The 19,675-nt window shown below is 32.9% G+C and overlaps 1 protein-coding gene across 1 annotated transcript; it reads right to left on the reverse strand.

Moving 5' to 3' along the window:
* Window positions 1-98: 98 nt before the first annotated feature.
* On the reverse strand, window positions 99-476 carry LOC143595518 (uncharacterized). Its single transcript, XM_077074507.1, has one exon. It carries the CDS (start codon window positions 474-476, stop codon window positions 99-101), a length of 378 nt encoding a protein of 125 aa, XP_076930622.1.
* Window positions 477-19,675: the final 19,199 nt, after the last annotated feature.

Raw genomic sequence — 19,675 nt, forward strand, 5'->3', positions numbered from 1 at the left:
ATTAATTGTGCTTCTGTAGAAGTAGAAGCTGGTTCTCTAATTCTTGGAGTATGTCCAGAAAAGGTATGTCTGGGTCTAGACTCTAGAATTTGTTTATTTCAAGCTATATTAATTGCCCAATTTTCCTGTAATTGTGAGGGTTCAGTAAATTTACTTTTCTCAACTGTTCCTATATCTGAGAATATATCTTCGATTGTTATACTCTCTTTTTCTTTATACTCTATAGAATGAGCATTGTTGGTTATAGCATACGATATTAAATACTTAATCGTAAATACTTTATTTCCTAGTTCCATAAGATTAGTTCTTTCACACTGATGTATGAAACTAAGAGTTTTATCGAAATCTTTTGAATCTCGATGTAAAGCAAATTTAGGATATACGGTAAACATAAATTTACCATATGCTAAATTTTCTTGTACTGCCCCTATGAGAGCATCTTCTCTGTTAATGATTCTATTATCAGCAACAGCCATATTAATAGGAAAATTAATTCCATCTCTGAATTGTGCTTTTAGTAGGATTTTTACTGCTCCTATATGCACCATGGGTATTGATTTTCTTAATGCGGGTTTAATAGTCAAAAGTCTTTTTGTTATTTCTCCTCTAGTTAAGATGGGCAAAAATACTTTTCTCGATGTATCCTTTATATCTACTGAAAATTCTTCAGTATTAAAGCAGCAAAGGATTTATTTTTTCTTGAAAAAGCCTTTGAAATTAGGCTTTGTAAACTATTAGATTGATTAAAAACATGCCTATTATGAAGCTTGAACTTAAGCTTGCTTATTTTTGTTAATCGGTCAGAATTAATCATATAATCTAACTGAAAACCTCTTTCGTTTTCACTAAAATTGATAACTTCAGTATTTTGTTGGTATGATTCATCAGAATCATCTTTAGTTAGAAAATTTTTATTTTCCATTTTTATTGAGCACAAGGCTTAATGTTTAATTTGTTATTGAGCTCAAGGCTCTAACATTAACTTTTAAAAATTTGAGCACAAGACTCTGATACCAGAGGTATCAGACAAGATTAACTTCCGAGCCTTGTGCACAAGATTAACTTTTAAAAAAATTGATTGGAAATAATTTCTGAGCTCAAGGCTCTAACATTAACTTTTAAAGAAAACTTAAGCCCGGTAACTAGGATTAGTAAAGGTTTTTAATTATTGAAAGTCAAAAGTATATCTGAAATTTAAAACCAAACCAAACCTAACCGTAGTTTAGTTTTACAGCTTGGAGAAAATAAAATTTTATTTACATTAACACAAATCACATATCTGAATTAAGTCATTTAACTTTGTTTTATGATCATGGAATGTCTTACGAGCAACCTGGTGCAAATAGAAGAGTTCATTTAACTTTGTGTTTTCTAAATTTGTTTTATGCATGAATATAATAATGAAAACTTAAATAGATCTTAACCCAATAGTCCGTTCAGGTTTGATACGGTTGGTTTTTGGTGTAAATCGCAAACCGAACCGTTCACGACAATGAAATTTTTTAAACCAGCCAAACTGAAAACTAGAAAGAAATATCAATCGTGAACCAAACAGATGACCAACTTTGACAGTACATGGATTTAAAATGGAACCTTGAACACTTTTAACTAGAACTAAAGAAGGAAAAAAAAAGACGGAGCATTGAATTACTCCATGTGGGCTCGTTCCTATTAGTTCCTGAATAGCCCCAAATCCCAATAGCACATAATGTCCATCCATTTGGCTCACCAATATAATAAGAGGATATAAATTAAGAAAAGCCCAGGTCACGTAATAGTTGTGATGCCCTCTGTGTGAACTAAAACTTCCATAGAAACAAAATAAATAATAAATTAATGACATCATTACTAAGATTACTTGCACTAATAAATTAGCAACTCTTTCAAGACTATTTTGTTTCTTTGATTGCTTATGAACACAATGTTTAAAAACTGGTTTTTTAATTGTGTTGGGTTAGATTGAAAAACGGTATAACCAGTTAAACCGGGTTGTTATACAAGGAGGTACAACCAAGTTGACTAGTTAACTCTGTAATTTTATAAAAATACGTCAACTCAAAAAAGTCCGAAAGTACATGATATCATAATAAAGGTTATCCAATAGTTAATCCTTAAAAAAAATATCCAAAATAAGGAACTTTTTTTAAGAGATACCACCATATATAATCAACTACAATACTAAATAACAAATCAATAGACAGTTCATGAACGACTCGCTACTAAAATCAGTTGATAAAGCAACTACAATACTAAATAACAAATCAATATACAGTTCATGAACAACTCACTACTAAAATCAGTTGATAAAGCTTCGATGGAAGATTGGCAGGAATAAATTGATTTAATTACATATCTTTGGTTGTGAGCTTGATGGTATATTGGTATTGGAACAGTCACCCAATTCGCGTTGGGTTAAAAAATTAAATCGCAAATTAAAAGATTAAATGGGCCATTTATTTTTTAATGAAAAAAAAGGCTCGGCTAAAACCGGTATTTAATGATAAACCGTCGGTACGAAGACCAACATGCAAGCCCAAATAAACAGGCTATATCGTGTTGGTCCTTACCCAAATAAGATATAACCGGTTCTACCTGCCGATATTTACCGGTTTTTTAAAACATTCTAAGAGCATGTCAAAAACCATTTATGTCATTAATTGCACGTAAATTTATTTTTCAAATTATAAGTTCTTGTTTTGTTTTCTTTTATTATAAACTAGTTGTAGACATTAAGCTATAAAAATTAAATAATTAAATTAAAAAAAAACTATATTTTATCAAGTTAAGTAGTTTATAAGTTCAAGTTATATTTTTTAATGGAATATTCATACGACTACGAGTGTATTGTCACGCAATTTCTTCATATTCATAAAAAGGATACACCTAATGATTTTATATGTTGCAATTATATTTTTTTTAAATGAAATAGTGGATTCTAACAAAAAATGATAAAATATTTCATTAGCATAAATAGAATACGTTTTTGTATTACAGTTTCGAATGAGATGGATGAATACGTTCATTAAATAGTTTGATTAGAATGGATCTATAGAGTTTGAATGAATATGTTAGAATACAATTACTATTCATTCATAATTTCTTCTTATTTTTATCACTTTATACCTATAAATATCGTTTATTAAATTTTACCACATTCGTCCCCTACACTAAAAAGTGTATATAAATTGATCAAGTAAAAAAAAGTAGATACGATTTCATTAAGAATATAAATAGTTTGATTATATTGACATAAATATATGTAATTGTTGTGAAACTAGCCTAATAGCAAAGGAATGAGAGACGGACATGTAGGGAGAAAGTGAGAGATTTCATTAATCAAAATGTGTAGAATACAATGAGATACAATATAATATTATATAGAGAATGGGAAAACTTGAAGAAGAAACCAAATCTATTTTAGGTGTTGATAACCATAATAATTATTATTCATAACACTCTCCCTTGGTTATCAATTTCATACGCTTCGGGATGTTGCCTCGTAAAACCTTGCTAGAAAAACCCAGTGGGACAAAACCATAGCTAAGGGAAAAAGAGTGCAGCGCGTATTGTCTCCCCCTGATTTATATATCCGTTGAAATGGTAAATATCGATCTTCTATGAAAGCTTCAAAACTTTCGTACTCAATCATTTGTGTCTTGGCCCTTGACATGTGAATCTTGAAGTTGAACAATGTTGCTTGATCTTCAAATGAAAAATTATATCACCTCGTATCGTAAACATATACCATTGTATCCATGACCTTGTTATGTTTCTTTGTATCTACAAGACTAACCAAACTTGTTTTGGTGGGTTAGTAAAATATAAACTCGTATCTTTCATACCTGTAATATATGTATAAACCCATTCTGATGTATCCTAACTGGGCACATGCTGATAAATGTAAACAAATGATATAAAAATCATGTATAGTTAGCAAGGCATATTAAAACGCATATGCATTTAATTATGATGCTTCTAAACCAATAATGATATAGAGTGCATTGTTGTGCATCCTTTAACGTACTCAAAGAATGAATCTTGTCTTTGGTAAAATGTCTCAACATCTTTTAGATGTACTTTGATGGATTAATAAACATATAATTACACATATACTCGAACTGCAAGTCGAGTAATAGTCACATCATGTCAAGGTATTTCAAAAATTCTTCTTCTAAAAGTTCTGCAGTTTCTCTCGATGATGTGTTGTATGGCTCCCTACCCAGATGCCCTACTTTCTTGCTGGTTGGATTACTCATTCACATAATTCGTAAAATCAGAGTTAATTAAAACATTTCGCGGAAATAAAAGTCATTCATTTATTCATAACATAACCATCTTGTCTTAAACATCATAACATAAATCCATAAAACATAAAACATTAAACGACACGGTGTCTTCTTCATAGCGATGCCAGTCTTCCTCTTATTGCCACATGTCCTCATCAAGCAACTTGTCTCATTCTACTTGCCTGCGTGCATACTAAAAGTCAACTACGCTGAGTTAGTTATAGTTAATTAACGTACATTACATCCACTTACTTACCAATACCGTCCGAAGATATGTATTGATACTTACTCGTTCGTCTATCATTCAATCATACATACGTACATACATACTTACATTCATACTTTCATACTAATAACATACCTCGGATACTATAAAGATTCGGTCCTCACTTACCTTGGATATTATAAGGGTCCAGTGCCCTACATACCTCGGAATTATAAGGATCCGGTGTCCTTCATACCTTGGATCTCCTCAGAGTCCAGTCCCTACTTACCTTAGATATTATAAGGGTCCAGTGCCCTACATACCTCGGTTATTATTAGCGCCCGGTGCCCTCTAACATACCATACCATTCTACCTTCATTACATTTCCTTTCTATTTCCTTCAATCATAACTAATATAACATCACATGCATACTAGTTAAACAATCCATATCATTCATATTCATACGCAAACATATATCTAATATACACTTACCATTTAAGTTAAGTGTATAAATCTAAACACATCGTAGTATGCACACAGCCCTGAAAAGATAACACATAAAAGGGGCTAGAACTCACCTGGATCCTGTTAAGTTCACCGTTTATAGTAATGCTCTTCCTGAGTTGTGCGCGGCTAACTGTTTAACACATATATTCATTAATTGACCACGTACTAACATAATTAATTAGATTCGTATTTATTAGTCTAGCGTACTTTATAGGCTAGGCTCGTTTGTTTAGACTAACAAATCTAACGAAATAACTTTATTTAACGACGCTCTTTATTTTGCATTCATATCCTCCCATTATATATATATATATATATATATATATATATATCTTCTTCATTAATACATGTTCCTTTCCTTTAATATATTATTGTGTATGTATATATATATATGTACCTTTCTCTTAATTATATATAAATATACAAATATATTCCTTTTCTTTAATTGATTATTTATCTTAAAATATATCGGGTTATACGGAGATAACGAAGTTGGTTGGTTTGGTTTATTTTGTTTGATTATCTTGGATTAAGTAGGAATGGCCCAGTTCACATCGCATGAACCCCATAATTCGCTTCGCTTGGATTCAGTTCGCTTCGCTTGGACTCGTTTCGCTTGGACTCAGTTCGCTTCGCTTGGATTCAGTTTGCTTCGCTTGAACTTTTTCGCTTCGCATGAACTTTTTCGCTTCGCATGAGCTGGTTCGCTTCGCATGAACTTGTTTTTCGCTTCGCATGAGCTGGTTCGCTTCGCATGAACTTTTTCGCATGACCCATTTCGCATAAAAAAAGTATTTCGCGCGAGATCCGGGATTCGATCCTGTGACCTCTCGCTTCCCATATTGTGTCTCAACCACTCCACCAGCATGGTCTTGTGTTTAATGTTTATCTTCCCAACCTTTTATACACACATTGGCTGCTCATCATGAGCTCCTTTTCCTTTCCTTTTCCCTTTTTCTTTTCTTTCTCTTTTCCTTTCTTTTTCCTTCTTCTTTCTTCTTTGTTTACGAGAATTATTATTATTATTATTATTATTATTATTATTATTATTATTATTATTATTATTATTATTATTATTATTATTAATACTTTTATTAATTTATTTCTATTAATATTAACAACTAAAATATAAACTTGGTTAGATTCAAGCTTCAAATATTATATTCTAGGCTTGCAAAGAGCCAAACTCGCGTTAGATCTACAAGTCATGAACGAGCCGAACTTAACTAACGAGTTAAAAGAATCTGACCCTCAAAGTTCACATTTTTACGTCAAGTTTATATTTTTATTAACCTTTAGGCCCCGATCTATGGTTCTACCAATTTTCATGGAGAACCGACACCAAATGAGCCACCTTTACACTACAAACGTACCTCTAGCGATACTCGTTTTAGAGCTTAAATCTTGACACGAGCTAGATCTTGATTCTTCTTGTTGTTTGGATGCGGAAATCACTAAAACAACTTGGATCTCGTTCTCGGGTTTCAAGGTAGGGAGAGTATGTGTTGGTAAAAATGGAAAGGTATGGAATTATGAGATCTAGGGTTTTAGGGAAGGTTTAAGGGGTACTTATACCCTTAGCTCATGGACCTTAGGCCCATTAATCCACTAAGTCCATGTTTTATTTTTAAGTCCATATCCATTTAAGCCTAACATCTCTCATTTTAATTTATGACTTATTATTATACGACGATTAAATAACAAACTTTATTTAAATATTACTTTATTTATTATTTCTAAAAGTCGGACGTTACATGTGTACATCATCACTGTAAACTGTGATTATATGAACTTTTAAGAGTAAAATTTTGATAAAACCATGACTAGTTACATCTAACTTATCTCCCTTTTCTTATCAAAATATTTCTTGATCATACCACGTTCAATCTGACTATATTAGTCCATACGTAATAATCACAACTCCATGCATTTTCAATCCATCATGGATTTCTTTTCATCTTGACAAATAATGCATGTTCATTCACTTTTTCAAGATTTTTTGCTCCACAAACTTACTCATTTGGCACATCAATTTCTATATCATATATCAAAATTTATATTGTACCATTCTTTGTTAATTAAGATATGATAAGGTACAATTTATTCTATGTATGCTTATTGGTGTACAAGAATTATATCTTTAAGATGCTTCAATTAACCTTTTAAGCATTCACGTGCTTAGGAACTCTTCAGGAGTTCCAGCTATATTTAACATATAAAATAATCATAACATATTCAAATATGAATATGGACACTACATGAGTCATAATGTTCTCGAGAACTTGATTTACATGATTTGATAATTCAAATCCTTCATAGATTTTCATGTAAACTTTCAGTATCAACTAAATCACAATATTTATTAGACGCATATCAATTCTCTTTTTGTATTACTAGACTATTTAGGTATCACAAAGTCATTGCTTCCACCATTGGAGAATGTGTCTCCTCAAAATCAATCATGGATCTTTGCAAAATCCTTGTGCCACCACTTTTGTCTTATATCTCTTAACTGAATTTTCATAACTCACATAAAAGATCCGTTTATATCTAACACATTTTACAACTTTAGTTGTACGGATTGTTGGACCAACAAAACTTTCTGTTATTTAGAGAATTCAACTCTGCCATATTTGCGTCTTTCCACTTTGGCCAATCATTAATATGTTTTTATTCATAGGCAGATCTTAAATTTTGATCCTCATCATTCCATAATTTAAGCTATATATTGTATATAAAAAAAATATATAACGACGTCGATTTTATTTCGATTCCATATATCTTTGCAGACATGATATATGATAATTTATTGAGAGCTTTTTGTTTTCAGGTATCTGAGGTTTTTCAATAACCATCATGTCTAATGTCTTTCAAGAGACCTTTTTACTATACCTCGACTTGACCATCTTTATTACTTGCTCCAATTTTCGAGGAATCATTATTCTTGGAATCGACTAGTCTACCACGCTTCAGGCGTGCCTTAGACTCACTAGTCATTACCAATGTATGGTTGTCCTTACAGGACGTTTATAGTAATTGGAGCATAAGCAGTTGATTTATGTGACTTAGTCACTCTACATAGGTTAGTGTACGCGTCTGGTAATTGATTTATTAATTTTTCAATGAATTATCCCTTGAACTTTTCTTTTTTGTTCATATAGTTTACTTTGAGGATCAATGATAATTCATTCTAGCTCATTTTTTTCCAACTGCATTATATATTCCCTAATGTTGAGAATGTTAACTCACTTATAATGAAAACCAATAAGTTGTAACCTTATCTCTCATTAATAGCTCTAAGAAAATAACAATATATAAGTGTTTCATACCCAACATAAATTCCCAACTTTCTTTATGGTCTCATCTTTGTGTCTTGTGGTGGATTAATATCAATATATAATACACACGAAATATTAGATGAGAGATACATGAATACTGACCAAAAACTTATTACAATGGGGAGGAAGTATCATAACTTGTTGGCTCGATGTGAATGCATGTAAAATGATAAATACTCAAATAAAACATGAACTTTTGCTCTCATGATCATTGACGTTGCAACAATTGTAAACGTTTGATAATCCTCTCAACAAAATCAAATCGTTTATTAATAGAGATTTACCAAAATAAATATAAAAATCTAGAATATTGTGCTTGCTATCTCATTAGCTAAGCCACAAATTACACAAACTTCATGTTGTGAAATTGATAACCATTTAGACGATGCATCGGTTTAAAAACACTAAATAGTATCATGTTAGGATATGTGTATCCTTTTCCCATTCCATAACATTTAGGGATTCACACCCTCCTTTAGTTGGTAATTAAATAATCCCCTTGAGAGCAATATTACATGTATAATTATTAAAAAGAATCATTTGGTTCTTCAATAAATTTCACATCATTGACTCGGTGTGGTCTAACCAGTCATGCCATTAGATAATCATGATTCATAAACTTCAGGTTTATGATCGTATATGTATTATGCTTCTTTAATATATGATTATATTTATGAGAGAACATTGTATCATCTTCTCAAGTGATCATGTGATTTCACTTTTATATTGCCATAATTTGTTCTCATATATGATCAACATCTTTGCCACTTCTAGTGGTCAATCTCATTATTCGCATGATAAATATCTTTGTCACTTATGATGGTCGATCTCATTATTCACATGAATATCATCATATCAATTTTCTCAATTATGCCCAAGATCACAAGGATCATCTTATTATCAAATTCACTTCGGGGAATGAAGTATACAAAAACAACTTTCAAAGATTCCCAATATTTTTTTAGACATGTGGACAAAAAATCACTTCAAACCTTTTATACTCTATTAATGATATACTACTTCAGGAGCATATCACAAGTGTGACAAATGAAAATTTTATGATCAAGATTTTCCTTATAAATTAACTTTCTCTTCAAATAATATAAATTGAGAAACGGTGACATGACCTAGTCATGTATATCATGTGGGTCTTAAATCTTACGGCCATTTGTAAAACGATAATGAGATTTAGGGAATGATATAAAACCAAACCATTTTCATGGTTTATTCATAATGGGAGTAATATAAAACAAAACTTCAGTTTAATTGTTCTATTCAATACTATGTATATAAATAAATAATAGCATATAAAGTGCAATGCACACATAAAATCAAATTATACCATACATAATATTATAACATGTCAACATATATAGTGAGTTATAATAAAGCATTACTAAGTTAATTCATTTTCATCAACTACAAATATACAGTAGTTATGTATTATTATCCTATCAAGGTATAACCAAATCAAAAATATATCAAACATAAAATACTATCACTTACACGAAACATAAGGATGGTTCAAACACATATAAGACATATCATATATGAAATAAAGAATCATTACTAAAATAATTAATATGTGATAATATCATGCTAAGTTATCAACATCTTGGTGGTTCAGTTGATATTGTTCTATTATGTAATTAAGTAAGAAAACATATCTCACATATATAGGTGTTCAGTTATAAACCAACAATTTAAATGCAATTTAAGAGAATAAAGTTCATATCAACTTGATTATGCTATATTGGTTTGATCATTAGTATCGTGTATGTAATTGAATAACAAACACGACAAATAGATTAAAAATAAATTTGTTGCAGTAGCATATAATAATATTCATAAATCAATCACTTGATTTAATCCATCTAATTTGTTACAAATGTGAAAAAAAAACTATATTAATTTCTTGTGCTTGGGCCACTAATCTTATAGATCAAATCATTAAATCTATTTAATACGAACACAGTCAATCAGCAAATATTTCATAATAACTTGTTTATTTATATCACCCAATGTCGCAATATACATTAACGGTAAGTTCATGGAAATTTTCAGAATAACTTTTTCACTTGTTTGTTCTAAAACTCTTTAGTTTAAAAAAGAAAGATTCATTTAAAAAAAAGGACAAAAGTATAAAATTCTGATTGCTCCTTATCAAAAGAATATTTTATGAAAATTATCTATTAATTTGCTAACCACTCACCGTAAGTTTAGGAACAAAATATTGACTTTATCGATTTACTCATAAAAACTGAAAAAATATATATATAGACCTTGATTTTTCTTTTAGCAATCAATTTATTTATTTATTCGTATTACTTATTCATACAAATATTTAACTTTTATAAAATTTACTATTATAACACAAAGTTATAAACGTGGAAGCCCACATTTCCATCACATAATTATATATTCAACTCAATAATGGTTTTTATTATTCTTTAAAACCCTTTTCCGAATTCAAATAATGGGCATGAAGGAAAATGCAAATTCCATTGTTGCAATCGAAAAACGCATTGCATCATTCTTTTAAGAGCATTAATAATTACTTTTTCATGATGCTATTAGATAAATTGTGAGAAGAAAATGTACCATTGATCCAGTTTCTCTTATGTTGTAAGTGGCATCCAGATCTAACGATAATACGAGCCAACTTCAAGCAGCAAATCGTGCTGATAACTTGTTGTAAAACAAGCCTAATAACCTAACATGTGAGAAAGAGATGTTGGGAGAAATATGGAGGTTTCATTAATCAAAATGTGTAGAATACAATATAATATTATATAGAGAATTGAAAAACTTGAAGAATAAGCCAAATCTATTTTAGGTGTTTTTTTTTTTTTGAACGGCGACTTTCTTAGTTAAGTGATAATGCGACCGCATTCACGGCCCCATCACCCTCGGTCCAGACTTGTTGACATTATCGGGACCCACGCTGGAACCTAGGGATCATTTGGCATTCCCGGTAAAACCCCCGTTCACCCCGCCCGAAGGCACGACAGGCTTTATGCATCAGGGAAAATCCGGTCGGCATTAGGGATCGAACCTGGGTCTCCCCGTGTTTTCCCATCCTTTGCCTGGCCAACTGGGCTAGCCCAGCTGGTTAATCTATTTTACGTGTTGATAACCATAATAATTATTATTCATAACAGTAACATGCATATTTTGCATATTTTAATCTCTATAATTTAGGTAATTAAATGATAGAATGATATGTTTTAATTACGCTAACATAAATAAATTTTTATTAAATATAGAAGAATAGTTTGAGCGAGAAATTTAGGCTAAAATGAATCTTTAAGTAACACGTGTGCTTAGTTATTTTCTTTTATTAGAATATAGGTAAACTATTCTTTTTAAACTTATGATCTGTATAAGCTACCAAACACTTAAACAACTTAATATAATGTAATTTACATTTTACACTACTATTGCTCTTGAACACGTCAAAAGCATTTAAACTTGATACCAATGTTTTAAAACCCGACTTTTCACTCGTACTGGATTTGATTTAAAAATGGTATAACCGGTTGAACTGGAATATACAAGGAGATTCAACTGGGTTGAATAGTTTATCAATTAATTCCATATAAATGCAACTTTAACTCAAAAATTAACCCAAAAGTATACTAACAAACATCACACATGGACCAAACATTACACACGAACAATGATCGAGTTAGATAAGAAGTTTGTACTTTGTGTACAAAATTAATCAATTACAAAAGATGTAAAGAAACCAACCTTGGATTTGCATGATACAAAATTGGTTTATTAATGAATCGTCGTTTGCTATTGTTACGCATTTTAGTTTTATTCACTAGGTTAAAAGTCAATTTAAAAATACGGGCCACAAAAAATATCAAAAATCTCTTAGGTTTAAAACCGATTAGTCGGTTTAAACAGATATTAAAAAAAAACTGGCGGTACGATGTTCTAGCAAATCGCCCAAAAATAACAGACTCTATATACATGTTGCCTTACCGAAATTCGGTATAACAGCTTAGTCGGCTGGTACATACCGGTTTTTATAACACTAGTTGATGTATTACTATTCATAATGTAAAGTAACTTTAAAAACAATGAAAAAACTTAGAATCATGAAAAACAGTTTTTTTTTTGTTTTTTTAACGGTCAACAAATAGAGAATTGTCTAGTTACCCTGTACGGAATGACCCAATGTTAAAAGACCATTGCCAGCTGGCCCAATCTGTCACACCCCGACCATGACGGAAACGTCGGGGCGCAACCGATTGTTCATCGCACACGACACTATTAAGTGACAATATTTAATCAACTCATTTAAATTCATAAAAACACAAAGAGTCACATAACTTGTTCATACAATAACCAAATTCAAATCATAGTAAATAATATATTGTTCGTTTTGCTAATATCCTAATAGTCTCGATAACGTTTTTTTTTCTTCAAGTCCTTGAGTCAACCTAAAGTCAAACCTGTAACATTGCATAAATAGATTTTGTCAACACAAAGGTTGGTGAGCAATTTCATAATTTTTGAACAATAGATATATAATATGAAATTCCACAACTTGTATACAAAACAATAAATAATAGCAACAATTTAGATAAATGAAATCGTTAATAAGAATACATTAACGACACCTTTCTATAAGGGGATGCCAAATATACTCAGATTATGCATGAAATCGTTAATATGAATACATTAACGACACCTTTATATAAGGGGATGCCAGATATACTCGGATTTATGAATCAACCATCCAAAAGCGGTAAACACATTAGCACTTAAACATATAAGCATATAATCACCAAATCGAGCATTTATTTAAGTGAAGTATACAATTAAGTTTGTGGTTTAAGACTCAAGTATAAATCATTTGGATTTGAATAAGTTTGCAATGTCACCCCCAAAATATAAAAGAGTGAAGACGGGGGATGAAAGTACTCACATTCAAGTAATAAACTTGAAAGATTTGATGCTTTGGAGATTAACCGGAACGATGAGTTTTACGAACGAAGCCTAAAGGAGAAGAAGTCTTGTATTAGAAAAGTTGTCTTGGAAGTCTTTAAATGAAAATAAATTATAAGAAATATAAACAATTTAAAGTTTAAGGTTTAAAATGTAAATATTTAAGAAATTATAATAATAGTCCTTTAAAAATGTAAGTTTGCTCGAAACCGGGTTAAAGTATCTAGCCCTTAATTTTACTCAACCTATGTTAAGTAATAAGGTGGGTAAAAATGCAAGAAAACAAGTCCCTTTATAATATAGATACTAAAACGGGTTTTAACGAGTGTTCGGGTGGTCGGTTCGGGTGGTCGGTTCGGGTCTTGGTGACTTGACCAAACCCAAAGTCAACTTTCCCAAAATAATAAATGTATGAGATAACTCAATAAATCTTAAAGAGACTTAACCAAGTATGTAGTCTATTGTTTTAGAACTAACAACGTCCGTTAATCGAGTGTTCGGTTTAGTCGGTCCAAACTTTGTTATAAGATCAAGTTGGATTCAACATTCCGAGTACTTTGTGAAAATAATTAAAATCAGTTTAAAAAGTATTTTTAAATAAATATATAAGCTTTAATGGTTAAAAACACACTTGTGTGTCTTAAGCGAGTAAACTTGGTTTAGTTCGGTTTGGTTCGGTTTTTTTTATCTTGGAATAAGGCCAAGAATGGTTACCACATGTCCAAACATCATAGAACTTGTAAAATAATTTATAAATAATAATACCAAAGTTTTACATACAAAAAGTCAACAACAAAGTCTTTAAACGAAAGTTCGGTTTTCGGTTCGGATCTTGTTTCGGGATAAGACCGAGGTTAGATTCTACAAACCCATAACCATGGAACTAATTAAAATGATTTTAGAAACTCAAATCTTACATAAAACATGTTTATACAACTATTTAAACAAACTAGTAAACAAGAGTTCGGCTTCCGGTTTGGAGCTATTTACGGAATAACCGAGGCTAGTCTCTACAAGCCCATAACCATGGAACTCAAAATGTAAAATAAAACTAAGATGAGCAGAAGTTAAACAAGTATAACTAGTTTGATAGTTAGATGCAGAAAATATATATAATCAAGGACTACTACGAGTCCTCCATGTAGCTTTGTCTTATGGGCCGGACATTTAACCGACCGAGACTGGAGAAATGCCCACCGAAGGTACAAAGGGTGTTATTATATATATGTTGTATAACAATCTTCAAGTATAAATAAGTGTTAACAAGTTGATTATAATGTAAGACTATGGTCAGTTTGACTTTGGAAAGTCAAACTGCCAAAAAAAATATGAAGAACACCTTTGAATGCTTGAGAATTAGAAGAGAAAGAGATGAATGAGCAAGGACTAATGAAGGGGATAGGGGTGTATATATAGAGTGGGTTGAAAGGGTCAAGCATGGGGTGTGATATCAAGGTTTGCATGCAAGAGGGGTCAAGACAAGTCACAAAACAACAAAAAAATAAAAAATAAAAAAATGGGCTGCTGGTCTGCTGCTGATCTGCAGCTGGTCAGCACGTCGGTTCGCGTCCGGAAGTTCGTTTTTGATGTATCTTGAGCGTTTTAAGTCCGTTTTCGAATCCGTAAAAGGGGTTTTTCAAATTAGACAAGCGGGAATGTTTTAGTAACATAAAATCCAATATTTTATATATTTGAAATGTTCGGGATATAAATCGGTTCGGTTTACAACATAAAAACAAATACAAAATAAATACAATTTAACCCGAAATCGAGGATTGTCACACAATCCAGCCGCACGAAGCTCTTAAGCGCCTCCAAGTTATATCCAGTTCCGAGGAAACCCCCCCCCCCCCCCAAGACCTACTGGTGGTAAAACCCGGACGTCCTCAGGATCGAGCCAGAGATCACAAAGATTCCAATCTTCCTTCATTGTGCCATCCATGCCCTTTTCCAAAATGTTGTCTGTGAAGATTGAACTTGAGTCTCCATTAAAAAAAACAATATTTCCTACCACTACATCATATCTAACTACTGAGCTAACAACTAATAAACTGGCTTACGATTAATACCACGAATTTTTTTACATTATTAGTTATCATTTTTTTGGGATTACTCTATAGAATAGTAATCAAGTTTTAGAACTGTTCCAATCCTTGGTATTTTACCTAAATGACAGGTTATTTAGACTTTTTTTTTTCAAGAAATTTTACCTAGATAATAGGTTATTTAAGTTTTACTAAAATTAGTAAAACAAACAAAATAAAAGCACAATAAGAAGTTCCGGTTGCTTCAACTTCTTGTTCCTGGTTTCCAGATCACCAACCTACCTCCACCTTTAGCAACTCAGCAACCACCTTCAGCCACCTACCACCACCACCACCAAGACTGTAACCACCACTAGCCAAAATCAACAACACCACCACCTAATCTACTACGTTCCTCAACCAAACTCAACCTGGCAAGATTTCCATTAGCAGTTACCCACTGGACCAAAAACCGGGTCTGACCCGGACCCGGTCCAGCTACAGTAAAAAATAGTCACTTCTCCTTCTGTACACGTTCTTCCAGCCGGTAACATTTTTCTGCCAGGTTGGACACTTAAAACAGGTACGATGACGACCCGGAGTTCAAAACCGGGTGTGTTAAGTTCCGGGACTTGTAATTACGGCCATGGCAGCATGCTCCGATGAGGATCCGCCGAAAAACCTGCCAGAGAAATTGAAACCCGATTTTTATATATAGCATAAATGAAGCAGTATCTTATATTGACTTTAATTATATGTTATATTTATATATTTTTTTGAATATAAATTGGACAACCTACTCTTCAGGTCATATGTCTAGGATTGAAACAATTTTAAAAGTTTAGTGATTCGATTAAAACAAACTATTATATCAGTGACCTGATTGGAACAGTCATAAAACTTGGTTACTATTTTACAGAGTAATTCCCACTTTTTTATCATCAATTTAAGAGTTTACAATATGATACGTGTATCATTCAAAAAACTAACAACTTATACTTTTATAATTTATAAAATGTGAGCCAAACTTGTGCTTCTTGCATCACGCACATATAGACATTCAAACGAAGGTCAGTGTGTTCCAACTTCAAAAACGAAATTTGAAGATTGATGGAGAAAACAATGTCCTTACATAATAATGGTGTTGCAGTAATGCAATCCAATATCCAGTATTATAGTAGAGTATATCAATATTGTTAATCTTTCATTGTGATAAATCTTTTGGTTGGTTTGTGTCTTGACAATCAATATGCATTTATACATTTTTTATTTGATATTTTTTGGTTCCTCGCGCCTGAAGCTGTGAAGCTACTTAGTCGATTCTAACGGGTCATGCATAATAATGTTATATATCTAAGATCTATCAACATGGTTTTTAAAATACTTGATTTTGTAATTCAAAAAGGAATAACAATATAGCTTGTTACCCGTTTGTCTTATATATGCAAATTGTAATGGTGTTGTTCAAATGCTAGGAAAAGCATAGAACAAATTGATCCATTCATAACCAAATGGACGGAGATAACCATTTTGTTGGTAATTAACCGAGTCGGACCTATAAGGTTTGGGCCTATGTATTCCATTATGGCGTATGGAGTTAAGAGACTAGTTGATAGTTGGACATATGTCAAGTAGTTGGACATAAATGAATGTAGTTGGCAAGTTGGTTAACTAGTATAAATAGATCTAACAAGTTAGGGTTAGATATCACCTCCCACTATCATCTTTCAAAGTTTGTTGTATTAAGGTTTTGAGCTAGTTTCCTTGATATAATAATAAATGGAGTTTGATCTATTTCTTTGTTCGTTTATTGATTGGCTTGGGACTTGAATTGGTATTAGAGCTGTTCACGGACCAATCGATAAGCGTTCGTCGCTGCTGAAATAAATCGATAAAACAAAGTCGTGTTTGATCAAGTCATGGGTGACTCAGCTACACCACCGCCACTGGCCAAGGATGGCAGCAGCTCGGGCTCGTTTCAATGCCCAATATTAACAGCAACAAACTACACGGTATGGGCACTTCGCATGAATGTTATTTTTAATGTACATAGCGTACGGGGTGTGATAGATCCCGGTACGGCTGATGAAAAGAAAAATAATGTGGCGACCGCCCTACTTTTCCAATCTATACCCAAACAACAGATTATGCAATTTGGCAGTCTAGACTGGGCAAAAAAGATGTGGGAAGCACTCAAAACCCGATATCTAGGTGCCGAAAGGGTAAGGGAAGCAAGGCTCCAAACATTTGATAGCTGAGTTTGATGCCTTGAAGATGAAAGATTCAAAAAAGATCGATGATTACGCAAACAGAATATCGGAGATCTCTTCGAATACTGCCACATCAGGGAGACTTTCGAGCAGCAGAAAATTGTCAAGAAATTTCTCACAAGCCTACCTCGTCGATTTTTTCATATTTTTGCTTCGCTTGAACAAATCCTAGCTCTATAGACGGTTGGGTTTGAAGACGTAGTGGGTCGGCTCAAGGCTTATGAAGAACGAACCAAAGACGAAGACCCCCAATCTATAGATCAACATAAACTATTTCATTATTCTGATAACTGGAATTATGAATCAAGTAGAGGAAGGGGATGAGGAACCAGTGGAATCGGAGTAGGGGTTGAGGTAAAGGTCGAGATAATAGCCAAAACCGAGGAACCCGAGACAATTTCAAACAAACTGATGAAAAACAGAAGGGTAAAGATCAGTCAACGTTACAACGTTACCAATGGGATCAAATGGGTCATTTCGCTTCCTCGTGTCCCAAACGAAAAAAGGAAGCAAATCTAACCGAGGCTAAGAAAACCCTAATGATGTTACAACAAGTAGATGAGTCGGTCTACTTAAACGAGGAGAAAGTTTTACCAAGCGGTACCAATCCAAAGGACCGGAAGTAGGGATTTGGTACCTTGATAAGGGTTCTAGCAATCACATGACGGGAGAGCGGTCGTTCTTTTCTAATCTTGATGAAAGAGTGGTAGGCCAAGTCCGTTTTGTTGAAAATTCCCATTTCCCAAGTCAAAATTGAGGGGAAAAGCACTATTATGTTGCATTGCAACAACGAGGATGTAAAAAAAATTACAAATGTTTATTTTATACCTAGTCTTCGGTGTAATATTATGAGATTGGGTCAAGCTACAGATAATGGGTGTGAGGTCCTTTTAAAAAGGAACGATCTTTGGATGTATGATTCTAGCGGTAGGCTAATCATGAAAGTATCAAAGATGAACCCACTTTACGAGGTCAAGATGATTGTGGCAAAGAACATGTGCTTACATGTAAACAGAGACCCGGATTCTCAAACATGGCATGACTGATTTGGTCACGTCAATTTTGACTCATTGAAGTCAATGGCTAGTAAAGAACTAGTGATCGGGTTACCAACTAAAAACCTGACACATGAAGTTTGTGAAGCTTGCCAAATGGGAAAGCAAACAAGGGCCTCGTTTCCGGTCCAAGCCTCGTTTCGGGCTTCAAAGATTTTGGAGTTAATATATGGAGATTTATGTGGGCCGATTACCCCTCCCACTTTAATTGGAAACCGATACGTATTTGTTTTGATATATGACTTTAGCCGATACATGTTGTCATTCATGTTGAAAGCGAAAGACGATGCGTTTGGTATACTCAAAAGTTTCAAAACAAGTGTAGAAACAGAGACTGGAGTGAAAATAAAAACTCTTCGCAAGGATCGAGGTGGAGAATTTACTTCTCACGAGTTCATAGAATTTTGCAAGTTACACGGGGTGGCTCGACAACTCACCGCCCCATTCACACCTCAACAAAATGGTGTGGTGGAGCGGAGAAACCGAACCTTAATAGAGATGAGGAGAAGTATTTTGAAGGCTCGGAATGTACCACGAGTTATGTGGGGTGAAGGTGTTAGACATTCAACTTATGTTCTAAACCAAGTAACAACCCGAGCGGTAAAAGATAAGACTCCATATGAAGCATTCAAAGAACAAAAACCGAATATAAGCCATCTAAAGGTATTTCGTTGTATTGCATTTGCAAAAATTCCAACCCAACACCTAAAGAAACTCGATGATAGGAGCAAGAAATTTTTGTATCTTGGAAACAAGCATGGTTCCAAGGCTTTTCGTTTGTTCGACCCGACCACAAAGAAAGTTTTGGTGTGTCGGGATGTTAAATTTGATGAAGGTAAAGGGTGGAATTGGTCCGAGAATTCGAATGAAGCGGTTAATGGGCGTGTTTGGCAAGATTTTGTTATCGATTGGGGAGAGGAAATTGTGCAATTCGATAACGAAAATGAGTATGAGTCTGTTTTTGTGCCGAACAATAGCTCGATCTCATCATCTAACCCGAACAACAGCAACAATTCAGTTTCGGATC

Source organism: Bidens hawaiensis, unplaced genomic scaffold, assembly GCF_021521415.1.
Source record: "Bidens hawaiensis isolate Kalapana, Puna unplaced genomic scaffold, B.hawaiensis_p1.1 tig00045280_1, whole genome shotgun sequence".
Classification (NCBI taxonomy): domain Eukaryota; kingdom Viridiplantae; phylum Streptophyta; class Magnoliopsida; order Asterales; family Asteraceae; genus Bidens; species Bidens hawaiensis.